The 16,666-nt window shown below is 42.9% G+C and overlaps 1 protein-coding gene across 3 annotated transcripts in view; it reads left to right on the top strand.

Moving 5' to 3' along the window:
• Positions 1-16,666, top strand: part of OTULIN (OTU deubiquitinase with linear linkage specificity) — a 150,686-nt gene that overhangs the window by 102,090 nt on the left and 31,930 nt on the right. For 2 of the 3 annotated variants that reach the window (XM_040353549.1, XM_040353550.1), the window contains exons 6-7: positions 3,453-3,550; positions 11,366-11,509. In XM_040353549.1, coding sequence (XP_040209483.1) covers positions 3,453-3,550; positions 11,366-11,509 — 242 coding nt within the window. The remainder of the gene's footprint in view (positions 1-3,452; positions 3,551-11,365; positions 11,510-16,666) is intronic. The other variant, XM_040353551.1, reaches the window with a different exon arrangement.

Below are 16,666 nucleotides of genomic sequence, written 5' to 3'. Positions count from 1 at the left end.
GGTTCCGTCCCAGGAAGTCCTGTACCCTGGGGTACAGGATTTCCTCGGTGGAAAAGAAAGTGTTTCTTTCGGTAGAGAAGATTCAGAAGGTAGGCCTGGCAGTGGCTCAGATACAAACCAATCAGGTCACCCCAGTCAGGGAGGTTATGAGGGTTTTGGGGCTTATGTCGGCCTGCTTTCCGGCAGTGCCGTGGGCCAGGCATCACCAGCGCCTGTTACAAAATACGATGCTAAGACAGTGGGATGGCAGAAGAGAAGGTCTAGACCTCCCAATGCACCTTCCGACCAAGCTAAAAAGAACCTTATGGTGGTGGCGGAACCATCACAATTTGGGCATAGGGTTGTCTTGGAATCCGCCCACGGCCATAGTAGTGACTACGGATGCCAGCGCGCTGGGGTGGGGAGCCCACCTAGGAGGCAGCTTGGCTCAAGGCTCCTGGTCTCCAAGAGAGGCTCAACGGTCGTCAAACCAGAAAGAACGTCTCGCAGTCCTAAGGGCAATAGAGTCCTTCCAACCCTTGATATCAGGGAGGCATCTGCAGGTCAGGACGGACAACGCGGCTACCGTCGCATACTTAAACAAGCAGGGGGGCACAAGGAGCCCTCCCCTGCAGGCTATCGCAAACAGGATAATGAACTGGGCAGAAATAAACTTGTCGTTCCTGTCGGCGGTTCATCTAAAGGGTTCTCACAATACTCTGGCGGATTTTCGAAGTCGTCAGCCAGTCAGCCAGGACGAGTGGTCCCTAAATGCGGAGGTATTCAACCAGATAGTGTCCCACTGGGGGGAGCCAGAGGTGGACCTTTTCGCATCTCAGAAAAACAAAAAGGTGAGGAGATTCTTTTCCATTCACCCACAGGACCTAGCCTTAGGGATAGACGCCTTTGCCAACCCGTGGAACTTCAGACTAGCTTACGCCTTTCCACCGATAAGGTTGATAGCCAGAGTCCTTCAGAAATTTCTGGTAGAGTCCACGGACTTGATCATAGTAATGCCATTCTGGCCCAAGCGACCATGGTTCGCCAACCTGAGGAGATTAGCGGTGGCCCCTCCTTGGTCCCTTCCATTAAGAGAAGACCTAATTTCCCTGGGGCCGGTTCTTCACCCAGAAATAGGGAAATTGAATCTCACAGCATGGTATCTGAGGAACAGCTGTTGATATCTCATGGGTTCTCAGAAAGAGTGGTGAAAACACTCTTAGAATGTCGCAAACCAGTTACCAGGGCCAGGCAAGGTCAAGGTCTGGAAGAAATTTTGTTCCTGGCAGGCGGAGCGAGGGATTACTAAGCCTACCGTTCCGATAGTATTGGACTTCCTGCAAGCAGGGGTTGATTTGGGTCTTTCGACCAGCACTTTAAAAGTACAGACAGCGGCCCTGAGTGTGTTTCTGGAGTTTCCCCTCCAGAAAAATCAATTCATCAAGAATTTTTTCAAGGCTTTAGTAAGGTCCAAGCCAGTTAAAGTAAGAGCTTGTCCTTCTTGGGATCTGTCCCTAGTACTTAGGGCACTGACCAGAGTTCCCTTTGAACCCTTAGAAAGTATCTTTTTAAAGTATTTAAGTTTGAAAACTATTTTTTTGATTGCGATCACTTCGGCCAGGAGGGTCAGTGATCTGCAGGCACTGTCAATTCAGGAGCCTTTTCTGTTAGTTCTGGAGGATAAGATAATTCTTAAAACAGACCCTTCCTTTCTACCCAAAGTGTCGTCCACGTTTTCATAGGACACAGGATATTATTTTACCCACTTTTCGTTCCACTTCAGAAGGTAGTGAGGAGGAATCTATAAGTTTATTAGGTGTCAAAAGATGTCTCCTATGTTATTTAGAGGCCACTAAAAATCTCAGGCACTCTGAATCCCTTTTCATTAACTTTGCGGGAGCTCGTAAAGGATACAGGGCTTCTAAATCGTCCATGGCAAGGTGGCTCAGGTTAGCGATCACAGAAGCTTACCAGTCAGAGGGCAGACAACCTCCTTTGGTTAAGGCACACTCGACCCGGGCAGTCTCGGCATCATGGGCGGAGAGGGCCGGAGCATCAATGGAAGACATTTGCAAAGCAGCAGCATGGTCATCTTCCTCCACGTTCGCCAGGCACTACAGGTTAGACCTGCTATCGGACAAGGATCAGGCGTTTGGACGCAAGGTCCTCCAGGCAGTTGCCCCCCCCTAACAAGTAAGTGTTTCTTGCTTATCATCTCAGAGGCTGTCCTGGAAGACGACTTGAGAAAACCGGAGTTAGGCTTACCGGTAACTCTGTTTCTAGGAGTCTTCCAGGACAGCCGGAGTTTCCCACCCGGTGTTATTTACCTAGGTATCTGAGGTATGGACTGACGTTGTGTTAGTGTATTATGTCTTTCAGAGCCTTCCGGTAGTTTCTTGTATGAACTGAAGATGGAGGCCTGGAGGACCGCCTTTTAAGAAGTGGGGGTGTGTGTGTTTCCTGTCCCGGAGGGATGAGCCCAAGGTCTCAGAGGCTGTCCTGGAAGACTCCTTGAAACAGAGTTACCGGTAAGCCTAACTCCGGTTTTTCTTCAGAAACCTGGCCCTCTATAGTGTTTACTTGTCTCAATTAAAAGTGTAATTTCTGTCTGTTGCTTCCTTCTTCTTCTATCTGCCAGAGTCACTTCTGACAAGTTTTCCTGACACCAAGAGAAAAATATTGACAGGGGAGGGATCTCCAACTGATTGACAGACTTGAGCTGTGTGAAGGGGGTGTGTCCCTTCCCCCAATCAGCTCTCAGAGCTCTCCTTATTGAGCTCTGTAGAGTGTAACTTCAGCTCCCTGCCCCCCTTTTCTGACAAGCGTTTAAAAATTCAGCATTTTGAAGGGATGAAGAGAAGGCTGCAGATAAACGGATAAAACTTATGTAGGAAGATTGGTTTCATATCTGTGTATTGCCTAAGGTCAGTCACTTTACTGGGTATATGGAAGGATTTGCAACCACAATAAAGCTAGTGGATCCTTAAAAGCTTTCAATTTTGTATATTTACAAAATTTTTAAATACATTTTGACTTGATATACAAGCGATGTCTTGATATATAAGTAGCGTCACAATTCCCTGATTATCAACCATGTGACTTGCTAAATGTTGTACCTTCATTAAATGTAACCATCTTGCTACACTTGGAGGTGCCTCTCTTCTCTTTTATACTATGTGGCTCCTGCTGGTTTTGCTTCTAATCCCCTTGGGAGACTTCCATTTGTGGAAGGACATTTTATTGTGACACACCCTATTACATTGCTATAATCCTTTTTTTAATGGACTTTAAACTGAAGAACTTATGAATAAATGGTTGTGGAACAAATCATTTGAGTTTCAATTTTTTCTTATGGGTAAATTTGCTTTGATATACAAGTGCTTTGGATTGCAAGCAGGCATCTGGAACGAATTCTGCTCACAATCCAAGGTTTTACTGTATTTTTTTATTATTTTTTTATTTTTTTTCTGCAGATGACCCTAAACTAGGAGTGGGACCGGAATTTGACATCATCGAATATTGCAGAAGGGAATGGAGAGGCAATACTCCAGTTGCAAAGCAAATGAGGGAGGTGAGGTCTCACTGTTTTTTGGGTATTACATTTTCTGCCAAATAACAAATATAGTAAACCAAGTAAGTTTGGAACAGCCCTCCAATGTCCACCCAAAATGTATCTCCTTTAAAGTTTGTCAGCTGCTGCTTCCAGTGCAGAAAAAAAAGGTGCATGCACCTTTTCATATGGGTACAGTGCAATTTGAGCCATACAAAATTAATGGGCTCAAATCAAAAGATGTGCGTATTCACATGCACCAAAATTCAGGGTGCTGTGGCACCATGTTCTTTTGAAGAAGGGTTCCACCTCTAATTTGCTTACCTTTGCAGAACAGGCTAATGTTAGGCCTAATGACTATAGTTGTAGGCAGGACTTTCAAGCATGCTCCTTTACCTCCCCAGTGGGCATTCAGCAGAACTGATGATAGATATGACCTCAGGGGGATATGATATACATATTAATGCCGCCTCTATTTACACATCAATGCCGCCATCCCCGGCTATTTAGGCCCCGTACAGACGAGGGGACATGTCCGATGAAAACCGCCCGCGGACCGTTTTCATCGGATATGTCCGCTCGGAGATTTCGGTCTGATGGTTGTACACACCATCAAACCGAAATCCCCGCAGACAGACAGCGAGGTGACGTGGTGGTGACGTTGACGCCGCCACGTCCGCAAACCAGAAAGTAAAATACTTCCACGCATGCGTCAAATCCATTCGACGCATGCAGGAGATTTCTGTCCGCTGGTTAGGTGTACTAACCAGTGGACATGTCGGACGAACGGGTTTCCAGCCGACAAGTTTTAAAGCCTGCTTTAAAACTTTTGTCTGCTGGAAACCTGTCTGCTAGGCTGTACACACGGTCGGATCTGTCCGCTGTAAAGTTTCAGCAGACATGTTCGGTCGTGTGTACGAGGCCTTAAATATTAATGTTGTCGTTATTTACATACCAATGCAGGTTATTTACATGTAAACACAGGGTCTGCAGGTGAGTCAGCTATACATGGCAATAGGGCAGAGCTGGGCAGCAGCAACAGAACTTTACACTGAGATATAGGGACGCGACACAGGACTAAAACTTCAAGGGATTTAAACTGGGATAGTTGGCAAGTATGAGGCAGCTGCTTTGGGCCCCACAGTGATGAGGCCCAGGGCAGCTGCCCCTTTTACCCGACCTTAAAAATGGTTCTGACAGCAATGCATGACTGTGTAATTTTTTGTTAAAGTAACTCAGTACCACATCCCAAAAAATGGCCTAGTCATGAAGGGGGGAGTAAATCTTCCGGTGGTTAAAGAACGGCTGTCTGAACTAAATTCATATTATGGGTATGGGGGAAATTGACAGTGAGCCTACAGGAGAAATACCCAAAATTAATTTGGGTAAATGGGGGGCTTGGAAAGATTTCGACACCTCAGATATTTTGAGGCTGACAAGGAACCGTGCAGGAAGCCCACAGGGAAGGCCCCCCCCCCCCCCCTTTTTTAATTTTCTTTTTTCTTTTTATTTTCTCTCTTTTTTTGATTTTTGCTCTTTATTTTAATGGTATGGGGATGCAGAGGTGTATGCACAAATATAAAATTGAATGACAAACGGGCTATGTTTTTTTTAAATAAATAATAGATATGGAATGTTGGCACAGGTTGTACCTACTGGTAGCCTGATATTGGTTCATGATGGCATTATTTTCTGTTTTGGATCTACTTTGTGTTCTTTCATTTTCATCATGGGTAATGCATATTCTACCAATTGTTGCTTCCTATGGGAGTTTATATGGCAAGTAAACAACATATTTAAATCAGTGCATTTTATTGTGTACAGTGTAAAATAAATTGACATACAAACAACAATCTTGGCAATGTAATATAGATGTAATTTATATAGTTGCAATACCCATACACAAAATGTGTAGAGAAGTGATTTTCGCGCCAAAAAATTATACTAAAAGTGTGGGATAGATAAATAAATAATATATCAAAAAGCAGCTCCCCTAGAAAAAAGAGCATATATATCTTTGATTTAGTGAATATTGGGGTGATAGGGGGGCGCTATAGCCGTAGGCTAACTATAAAGTGTATCAGAAAAAACATACACTAACTAAAATATATGCGCAAATGTGAATAAATAAATGCAATTCAGGCCCTAACAGCAGGAACTGCAGGTGGGAATTAATTACATGAAGTTTATAATTTATCTCATACAAGAATTTCTTCACAGCATGCTTCCCAGCCAGAGAAATCCAACGAGTTTCAATTTGTTCCTTTTACAAATCTTCTTCAGGGAAGAATTTTATTTTAATCTATATGCAATAAAATACACTGCGTTTTTTATATATTTTGTTTATTTGCCATATTAAGTCCCATGGGAGACAACAGTTGGTAGAATATGTATTTATAGGGATGTTGTCAATAGAGTCTTATATAGTCTCAATCTGATTACTGGGTAAAGCAAATGTGGCATCCTACATTTAATCAACCTGCATATTTATTTTGAAAAACTATCCCAAACCGCATTGCTTTTAACCTGGAGTCATGGTCATGTAGCCATCAACAAAGCAGTTCTCTCCTTTTCACCCCTAGAGACTGTTAGAATGCTGCTAGCAGTACTCATGACATATATCTTGGGGATGTCGGCATTGGCTTTTGTATTGCACTTCTCGCAGTGCAGTTTTTTGAGGCGTTGGTGTTAATCCACCGGCATGCTAGTTTGTGGAGTTTAAAGTACATTCCATTCTGATAAATATGGGTAAATAACAGAGTTGGCAGGCTCCACTCTCACAGTGTGCAGAGAACACAGAACTTCCACTACTGACATCATGACATCACCCCTTTGTAAAATACTGAGGAAGCAGTAAGTGAGCGGTCTATTATGTGGCGACTAATCGCCCACCATAACAAGAAGAGAGGTACTGCTGACTATCACATGACTTGACTTTGTGTTGGACAATGGGGTCATTGGAGGTTGCTTTTCCAAATAACTATAATACAGTGCCTTTTAAAAAAGTGTTCATATCCCTTGATTTTTCCACATTTTGTGATGTAGCAACCAAAATTGTGAATATATTTTTAGGGCTGCAACGAACGATTTGTTTTCATAATCGATTAGTTGGCAGATTTATTGTTTCGATTTAATCGGTCAATAACCTTTAAAAAAGTGTGGTGTATAATTTAGTTTATATGTAAAGTAAAAAAAAAGACAATTTATTCTTAAATATCCCTATGAAGTGGTAAATATAAATAACCAACTATATGGTTAGTGAGCAAAATCTCTAATCCACTCTGAGAATAACAGACGGAAGAGATATACAATATATACTATTAGAGGGTGAATCTGGTAAATATCATCTGACTTAGATCAAATTTTTTTATTTAAAGAAAAAAAGTCAGACTGTTTGTTTTTCAAACTGAGTTGTAATATATTCTGGCCATACAACAACGTTTTCCTTAAAAAAAAAAAAAAAAAAAAAAAAAAAGAGAGATTAAAAGAACGTTTGTTTAATTTATTAATCATCGGTGGGGTCAAATCGATGTTTGTTTTCAACCACAGTGACGGGAAAGTTTAGAAATAATAGAAAACTTGGTCAAAGGAATTTTCAGACAGTGTATGTGGTTTTCGTTCAGAAATTACATTCATTTTAAAACTGAATGTTAAAAGTAAGTAAAAATTTCAAACAACATTCTTTCATTCAGCGAATGTACAAATATTTTTCGTATTAATATAATATTAACGGTAGTGATTATTTGCTCTTTTTGTACTATAAAGGGCCAATTTTTTTTTTTTTTTAAACCCATTATGTTACTGGCCGATTAATCGATTCATTTCATAATCGATTCGTTGTTGATTGATCGATTAGTTGTTTCGGCCCTATATATTTTATTGGTATTTTATCTGATAGACCAACACAAAGTGGCACATAATGAAGTGTGTAAATACAGCTGTTCTGTGAAGCCCTCTGAGGTTTGTTAGAGAACCTTGGTGAACCAAGCAACACACCAGACAGGATAGGGGTAAAGAAATTTAAAGCAGGGTTAGGGCTCTTTCACACTGGCGGCCTGTTGAGATCCGCCTGCCAGTTTTTTAGGCGGACCTGAACGGGCGCTCCGTGCTCCTCTATTGAGCCACGGATGTCAGCGGTGACATGCCCGCTGACATCCGACCCGCTCTGATCCGCCAAAGTGTGACAGAGGAAAAACCTATTTTCCATCCGTCTGCAGAGCGGATCGTATGAACACGGACATACGGTCCGTGTTCATCCGATCCCCCCCCCATAGGGGAGAGCGGAGAAAAGACAGGGCGGCCCCTGCACAGTGTGCGGGGACCGCCCTGTCATCCGCCGGCTCAGCGGGAATCAACAGAGCGATCCTCGCTGAGCAAGCGGAGGTACACGGGGCGGATCATTACTGATCCGCCACATGTGAAAGGGGCCTTGGGTTATAAAAAAAAAATATTCCAAACTTTGAACATCTCATGGTGCACTGTTCAATCCATCTTCTTAAAATGGAAAGAGTGTTGCACAACTGCAAACCTACCAAGACATGGTTGTCCGCCTAAACTGACAGACCGGGCAAGGAGAACATTAATCAGAGAAGCGACCAAGAGGCCCATGGTATCTCTGGAAGAACTGCGGAGATCCACAGCTCAGGTGGTAGAATCTGTCCACAGGACAGCTATTAGTCGTGCTTTCCACAGATCTGGACTTTGTGAAAGAATGACAAGAAGAAAGTTATTGTTGAAAGAAAGCCATAAGAAGTCCAGTTTGCGAGAAGCCATGTGGGGGACCCAGCAAACATGTGGAAGAAGGTGCTCTTGTCAGATGAGACCAATTTAATTTTTTGGCCTAAAAGCAAAATGCTGTGTGTGTGTGTGTGTGTTTGTTAGAAAACGAACACTGCCTATCACTCTGAAAAAAACATCCCCAATGTGAAACATGGTGGTGGCATCATCGTGTTGTGGCAATGTTTTTCTTCAGCAGGGACAGGGAAGCTGGTCAGAGTTGATGGGGAAGATAGATGGAGCCAAATACAGGGTAATCTTCGAAGAAAACCTGTTGGAGTCTGCAAAAGACTTTGGAGCGGTGGGTCACCTTCCAGCAGGACAACGACCCTAAACATACAGCCAGAGCTACCATGGAATGGTTTAGATCAAAGCATATTCATGTGTTAGAATGGCCCAGACAAAGTTAAGACCTAAATTCAATTGAGAATCTGTGGCAAGACTTGAGAATTGCTGTTCACAGATGTTCTCCATCCAATCTGACAGAACTTGAGCTATCTTGCAAAGAAGAATGGGCACAAATGTCACTCTCTAGATGTGCAAAGTTGGTAGGGACATCCCCAAAAAGACTTGCAGCTGTAATTGCAGCAAAAGGTGATTCTACAAAGTATTGACTCAGGTGGGCTGAATACAAATGTATGCCACACTTTTAACATATTTAGTTGTAAAAAGTTTGGAAAACTATTTATTAATTCCCTTCCACTTTACAATAATGTGCCAATTTGTGTTAGTCTATCACATAAAATGCATTTATGTTTTTGGTTGTAATATGACAACATGTGGAAAATTTCAAGAGGAATGAATACTTTTTTTAAGGCACTGTAGATATGTAATTGATGTTTTTTTGTTGATAATAAAGGGGTGGATTATTACAGATGTACCGGTATGTTTGTTATTAAACTTGGCAGCAGTTCAGTTTAAATTAAAATGTTCTGATGGTTTGGGTGTATGGTAAAAATATTGATAAAGGCCCAAGATTGCAAACTACAAGAAATGTGTACCTAATATATTGCATCTTTAGAAAGAACCATCTTGCCACTACTGTATGTATTGAATGTGTTTATAGGGCCATTCCCCTGTTTTTCTAAATGGCATCAGTTTCTCTTGAAACTCATTTATTTTCTTACATTGACTTAAAATATTACTGAATTGCTTAATTTCAAACAGCCTATGGGGTTCTCGCCTTCAAAATGAAATTTTAGACCAACCCTTATATGTATAACTTATATATAACACATGATGTATTATGTTCAATGTCCTATATGATTACTTTATTTTTTTACATTAAAACAAGCAAGGTTTTTATTGAGAAACAGATGTACATACAAAAGCTTAATAAAACATCAAAGTAAAACAAAACATATCCATGTGGTGACTTACAACATTGTAAATGGTGATACTTTGGAAGCGTCCTCAGGTTCAAACAAGAGTTTTTAGTTGTTCTTCAAAAAAAAATGAGCTCTGGTGACAGGGTCTCTTTAAATTTTCTCTTACGTAATGGTTTTCTTTCATAGATACCATGCAGCTGTTACTATTCCAACAAATATACTGATAGTGTTGTGAACAGTGTCTAGTGTATACTTAACACTTGGTGGCAGTATATATTCACATTCAGATAAAAAATCTTTGCTTCCTGTGACTTGTATTCCCAATATAGATTGTACCGTTCATATCTTCAGATTCATGAAGAAAGCAGCTACCCATGTCTATTTTTACATGAAAGGTATCTGGAATAAAGGCAATGTCATCTCTTGTTATAAATTTACTCTTTGTCATTGGTATATTTAATGCTTTTGGCACGTTTTTAAAGGCTCAAATTTTAACATTGGATAGTATACGGTCCAACTGGTTCCCTAAATAGTGAATGTTTTTTTCAGTTCTCACGTTTATGTTAAGAAAACTGCAGCACGTAGCATAAATACAAGTGTATGACTAGGTTGAATTAAAGTAAATCTCTTCAGTACATTCCTATATGTCTTCCTATGTCTTCCCCCTTTTAAAAACCAAAAGTACTGAAAATGGTCTGTTTGGGTTGACAGAGATCCAGGTACCTCCTACATTTATCTTTGTTCTTTGCTAAACTGAAATCCTAATCGGTGTTGTCAGCCCTGATCCTGCTGAACTATAGAATGACTCCAACCCTCCTCCTTTCTTTATCTCCATAAACATTCCTCATTTACTTCCTCTGCACCACAAACTGCCTGCTGTTAGGCCCTACCTCTGCTATTAGCTGAATACATTTGGTGGCCTGCTTGTGTGAAAATTAAGTTCCTGCTGATCATCCCTTTTGGGATTCTCCTGAAGCCCTGTACACACGATCGGTCCATCCGATGAGAACGGTCTGATGGACCGTTTTCATCGGTTAACCGATGAAGCTGACTGATGATCAGTTGTGCCTACACACCATCAGTTAAAAAAACAATTGTGTCAGAACGTGTTGACGTAAAACACAACGACATGCTGAAAAAAATGAAGTTAAATGCTTCCAAGCATGCGTAGACTTGATTCTGAGCATGCGTGGCTTTTTAACCGATGGACGTGCCTACAAACGATCGTTTTTTTTTTCTATCGGTTAGGTATCCATCGGTTAAATTTAAAAGAAGATCGCCTTTTTTTAACCTATGGATAATTAACCGATGGGGCCCACACACGATCGGTTTGGTCCGATGAAAACAGTCCATCAGACCGTTCTCATCGGTTTGACCGATCGTGTGTACGCGGCATAACAGGTGATATTTGTAAAGCGGGACAAAGCGCAAGTATGCTGTGCTTCCTATATGTACCAAAGGAAGGTGACAGTGCAGTTGCTTGGTGATTGGAAACTTGAGCAACCCAGTGCTGTTAAACAGTGACAAGCAAAGAATAATCAGTAATCTTCAAGTTGTGACTTTATTTTTTATGTGGTATTCTCTCTGCTGCTATACGGGGAGGTCAGGGAGTGAAAGGAAGGGCAATGGCACAGATTCACTTTAACATAGACGAGATATATTCGTTAAAGTAATGATATGTCATATGTGCAAGTGATGTCCTCTAAATAGTTCATCTTTCTAACTCTTTCAGGGTTATAAAGAAGTGTCTCACGCTTTTGGTGCTATAAGACAAGTTAGAGGCGATAACTACTGTGCCTTAAGAGCTACGTTATTTCAGTGTCTTAGTCAAACTGCTAAGCTTCCCCAATGGTTGAACAATGCCGATTTAATTCAGGTAAGTTCCCACTTCATAACTTTCATTTACAAAGTTACTCTTACCTGTTGCTGATCTATGAAATCCATAGATTAATTGTTTTAGTTAATAAACCAGGGTTCTGTTGGCATTAAGCCTCACCTATTGTGTAGTAGATGGTACAGAAAGCTGCAACGTCATGCCACACAAATGAACAATGGGTATGGACTGTTGTATCAGCAAACAGAAAAGAGAATGTGCAGTTCATATACGACTGTCCTGTGTACCACAAGAAGAGATCCCCATGCATTCTTTTTCCTGATTGTTTCACCGTTGGCTCTTTTCTCCAGGACAACCACCATCTTCTCCTGTCCTGTCCTTTAACTACCCTGACCCCACCACTGACTGCTGCACCATCAACTCCCATTCTTCAACAAGAAAAGCCAATTCCAGGAAGATCTATGATCATACCTGGAAATAGTCATTTGCCTGGTGTGAACACAGGTACTTCAGTCCCAGAGATTACTCTGTGCCTCTTATTCCGTCTGTGCTACAATCAGGCCCTGATCAGAACTTGGCCCAAAGTGCTCTGAAAGAGTAGGTCGTCAAGGTGCATCCTACATTAAGCCGCCATTGCAGCACCCTTTGATTTCTCAGAACCTCTCTGCCTGTCAGAAACCACCCTTTGAACCTGTCATGGACCTTGAGATATTAAAGTGTTTCTACTTGACATATGTTACACAGGAGAGGGACATTCAATGCAAGGCTTTTGAAATGCTAAGTGGAACCAGCTTGCGAAATACCTTTTATTGTGTTCTGCAGGTTAAGAGCGGGTGTCGGAGTCAGGCCGTCTAGCTGGAACCAGGTTATTGTGTACATTGATTACCCCCTGGGGCTTCTGTCTCAATACACAAGTCTTTCTATCCAAGCTATTGGACCAATCCCTGTTGACAATTTCAAGTCCTCATTTGCATGGTCAAGGGGGACCTGAGTGAAGACTGGATATACTTTACAATTGACCAATAGGAAAGCGGTTGTTGGGAGTGGGATGTTCCAAAATTCTGTATAAAAGTGTGCTGTGTACTTGAAATAAAGAGTCCTGCTTGAACTTACATACAGCCTGCCTGGTGTTTGTTCTTAATGGGTCCGAATGGCACATAGCTGTAATTCGGATCCCGGAACCTTGGATGACTGGACCATCAGACGTTGCAATCTGCAAGCTGACTCACTGGTAGCAGAGGAGTGTCGGGAGAGCAGGACCTGGGCGAGGAAGGATCTCGTCACATTGGTGGCAGCAGTGGGATGCTACTGGCTGCTGCACACAACTACAGCTTGAGCGGATATCGGTGGATGGGACTGTGGTCCCCACTCACAGCAACCCAGCGGAAGAGCTGGCAACAGAGCAGAGTGCCCCGGGCCTCTGCTCTCAACTAACAGAAGAGGGGGTTCCTGTGGTAGTGGATGGGACTCCGATCTCCACAGACACAACCCCAGAAAATGGTGCGGCACTGAGACAGGAGGATGTCGGCTTTGCTTTGCAAGCACCGGGGGATTTTTACCTAGCATCAGTGGATGGGACTGCAGTCTCCACTGGTATACCCCAGGAATGGTGGCCAGTTGGCCCAGATTCCCAATGGCATGATGAACTGAGCCCAGCCACCCTGTCTTCTCTCCAGCGGCTGAAAGGACTCCAGGGAGAAGGGCCAGTCCAGGCCTCTCCCCAGCGGCAGGCGTGTTCTCTGAGAGAGGCAGAGATTGGCTGGGTGAGTAATGCTCTCTTTGGGACAAGGTATCTGGGGTACTGGGTGGGTACCGAAATTGGGGTCTCTCCCAGTGTTAGTCTCCTGCCAAAGGGGGAGATGTGTGACAGACCTAGCCGGGACAGGGGCTTTTGGAGAGGACTGAATGTGAGCCTCTTGCCGTCCGATTATGGGCCAGGACCTCAAAACAGGAAGGCAGATGGGTCATCCCAGCACAGTCCTGGAACTTTAAGACTACTTTTCCAACATCCTCGAGTTGACCCGTTTGGGTCCCACTGCGGCTGTTGGACTGGTTCCCAGGGGAAGTAATGTCATGGACCTTGAGATATTAAAGTGTTTCTACTTGACATATGTTACACAGGAGAGGGACATTCAATGCAAGGCTTTTGAAATGCTAAGTGGAACCAGCTTGCGAAATACCTTTTATTGTGTTCTGCAGGTTAAGAGCGGGTGTCGGAGTCAGGCCGTCTAGCTGGAACCAGGTTATTGTGTACATTGATTACCCCCTGGGGCTTCTGTCTCAATACACAAGTCTTTCTATCCAAGCTATTGGACCAATCCCTGTTGACAATTTCAAGTCCTCATTTGCATGGTCAAGGGGGACCTGAGTGAAGACTGGATATACTTTACAATTGACCAATAGGAAAGCGGTTGTTGGGAGTGGGATGTTCCAAAATTCTGTATAAAAGTGTGCTGTGTACTTGAAATAAAGAGTCCTGCTTGAACTTACATACAGCCTGCCTGGTGTTTGTTCTTAATGGGTCCGAATGGCACATAGCTGTAATTCGGATCCCGGAACCTTGGATGACTGGACCATCAGACGTTGCAATCTGCAAGCTGACTCACTGGTAGCAGAGGAGTGTCGGGAGAGCAGGACCTGGGCGAGGAAGGATCTCGTCACAGAACCATCATATGTGTCCCCTTAGACCATCTTTCTTTCAAAGTAGCCTTTTTGGTTGCTGTTATGTTTGTGAGACGTGCTTTAAGTTGGCAGCTCTCTCCAGTAAAGTGCTGCTCCTCATACGTCACAAAAAAAAGTTTGTTTTACACCCAAGTCCATTCTTTCTTCCCAAGGCGGTATTATTCTTCCACCTCAATTAGGACATGGCCCTACTATCCTTATGCCCTGCTCCAAAGCATCCAAAGGAAATCTCTTCATTGTCTAAATGTAGTCGGAGCCATTATAGTTTGCCTCAAATTTTATATCTTTGATCAGACAAATGGATTCCCTATTTGCCCTGTCCTCAGGACCTCACAAGGGACACCCTGCTTCCAAGTTCACCATCACAAGATGGATCTAATGGCTAGAGCTTACATACTCTCGGGAACAAATCTCTTCCTGTGCTTTTATGTGCCCATTCCAGTAGATCAGTGGGCATTTCCTGGGCATTTTGTAAGGCCGCCAACTGGTCCTCTGTTCTTATTTCAAAAGTTCTACCAGATAGATGTCCAGTCAAAGGTTCTTGCAGCATCTCTGAAGTTAGGTCTGTTTGATCCTTGTTGTTTGGCCTTTTGGCACAGTCAGTTTACCTAGTTGTGGCCCACCCTTATTCATTGCTTGGGGATGTCCCAGTGTCTAAGAATACTTTGCCTGTCTCTTGTACTTTAAGATGAGAGCAATCTTGACTGGACTAAAAATGTTAAATCTTTGTGTACAGTACAGGACACAGTCCACCCTTCTTTCCAAGCCTTGGTTTCTATGCATTGCTTGCTACAAAAAAATTGAGTACTCCTAAAGTGGGGTAGAGTTACAAGGACGGTGCTAAGTGGGAGTGTCCTAAAAGTTTTCCAATCAGCTGAAGGTACGAGCCTATAACTTTGCCTGTGTTTTGTACTGTACTCCAAGATATAGAATGTACAGGTAAGTCAATTTTCCTCTTGTCTGAGGAGCACCTGACTTGCTTTGTCTTCGAAAGAAGTCTTTATTTTTATGGACCTTGACATTATCGAAAAGAATTTTGCTAAGCATTCACTTCTCCAATAACTACTCCTGCAGGAGACGCATCAAGATCCTCTGGTTCTTCATCAGCATGCAAGGCCAGAAGCAAGAAAACGGTTAAGCCCTCTGAGAAGATTTTAGCGTGAAGGTGCACCCCCATTTTTCCAAGTCGGGTGGTTGCTAATCCTTGCGTGTCTTTTGGTAGCTTGCACTTCTGTCATCCAGGTGCGGAGAGTGCCCCTTTAGGTTGAATGGTTGCTTCTCAACTCTGGCGCTCTCGTTTGATGTTCACCCTTTGCCCTCCTGTACAACTACACTGATTAACAGACCTTCCCCTGACACCATGGAATATCCTTAACCTAGGAGTTCTTGCTCTATCACCTGGGTCAGCACTTCTATTTTTGCCCATATACTTTAAGATCAGCTAATCTGAAACGGTACTGAAAATCTAGAACATGTTTATAGAAAATGGTTATAGTTTGAAAATTATTGAAGTGTTTAGTTCTGATTTAATAAGTGCAAAACAATATCTGTTGAACCTGCGTGAAACTTAAGGAGCCCACATGTTCCTGTGCACACTGTTAGGTAGATTCAGGTACAAGAGCCTACAGTTACGGCGGCGTAGCTTAGCGTGTTTAGGCTACGCCGCCGTAAGTTAACTAGGCAAGTACATGATTCACAATGTACTTGCCTGCTAAGTTACGACGGCGTAGCCTAAATCGGCGGGGCGTAAAGGGGCCTAATTCAAATGTGTTGGAGGGTGGCGTGTTTTTTTTTTTTTGTTAATGAGGCTTGACCTCACGTTTTTTACGTTTATTTGTACTGCGCATGCGCCGGGCGCCTACATTTCCCAGTGTGCATTGCGGCTAAGTACGCCGCACAGGCCTATTGATTTCGACGTGGACGTAAACGACGTAAATCCCGATTCGCGGACGACTTATGCAAACGACGTAAAACATTTGAATCTCGCGGCGGGAACGGCGGCCATACTTTAACATTGTTTTTCCACTAGGGCCTAGCTCTAACTTTACGCGGCCTATCTCTTACGTAAACGTACTGCGTCGGCCAGGCGTACGTTCGTGAATCGGCGTATCAACTAATTTACATATTCTACGCCGACCGCAATGGCAGCGCCACCTAGCGGCCATCCCAAATATTGCAATCATAGATATGTTTAAGCGTATCTCTGTTTGAGAATACACTTAAACATAAGTCGGCGTAGATTCTGAGTTAGGTCGGCTTATCTACTGATAAGTCGGCCTAACTCTTTCTGAATCTACCTATGTGTATTTTTATCTGAAGCAATGTTCTCAACCATAACACATTCACGCATGTAAACTACAGAACATTTTCTAATGTTGTGTATGTTAATAAGAAAGCAAAGTGTTCTGTAGTCCTAAATTACTTCCTGTCTTAAGCCTCATACACACGATCAGACTTTCATCAGACAAATCCGTGGATTTTTGTCTGAAGGGCGTTGGCCATGGGCTTGTTCTGCAC

Source organism: Rana temporaria, chromosome 5 (genome assembly GCF_905171775.1).
Source record: "Rana temporaria chromosome 5, aRanTem1.1, whole genome shotgun sequence".
Lineage (NCBI taxonomy): Eukaryota > Metazoa > Chordata > Amphibia > Anura > Ranidae > Rana > Rana temporaria.
Note: the sequence above shows the minus strand (reverse complement) of the source record. Positions and strands in the feature narration are given on the sequence as shown.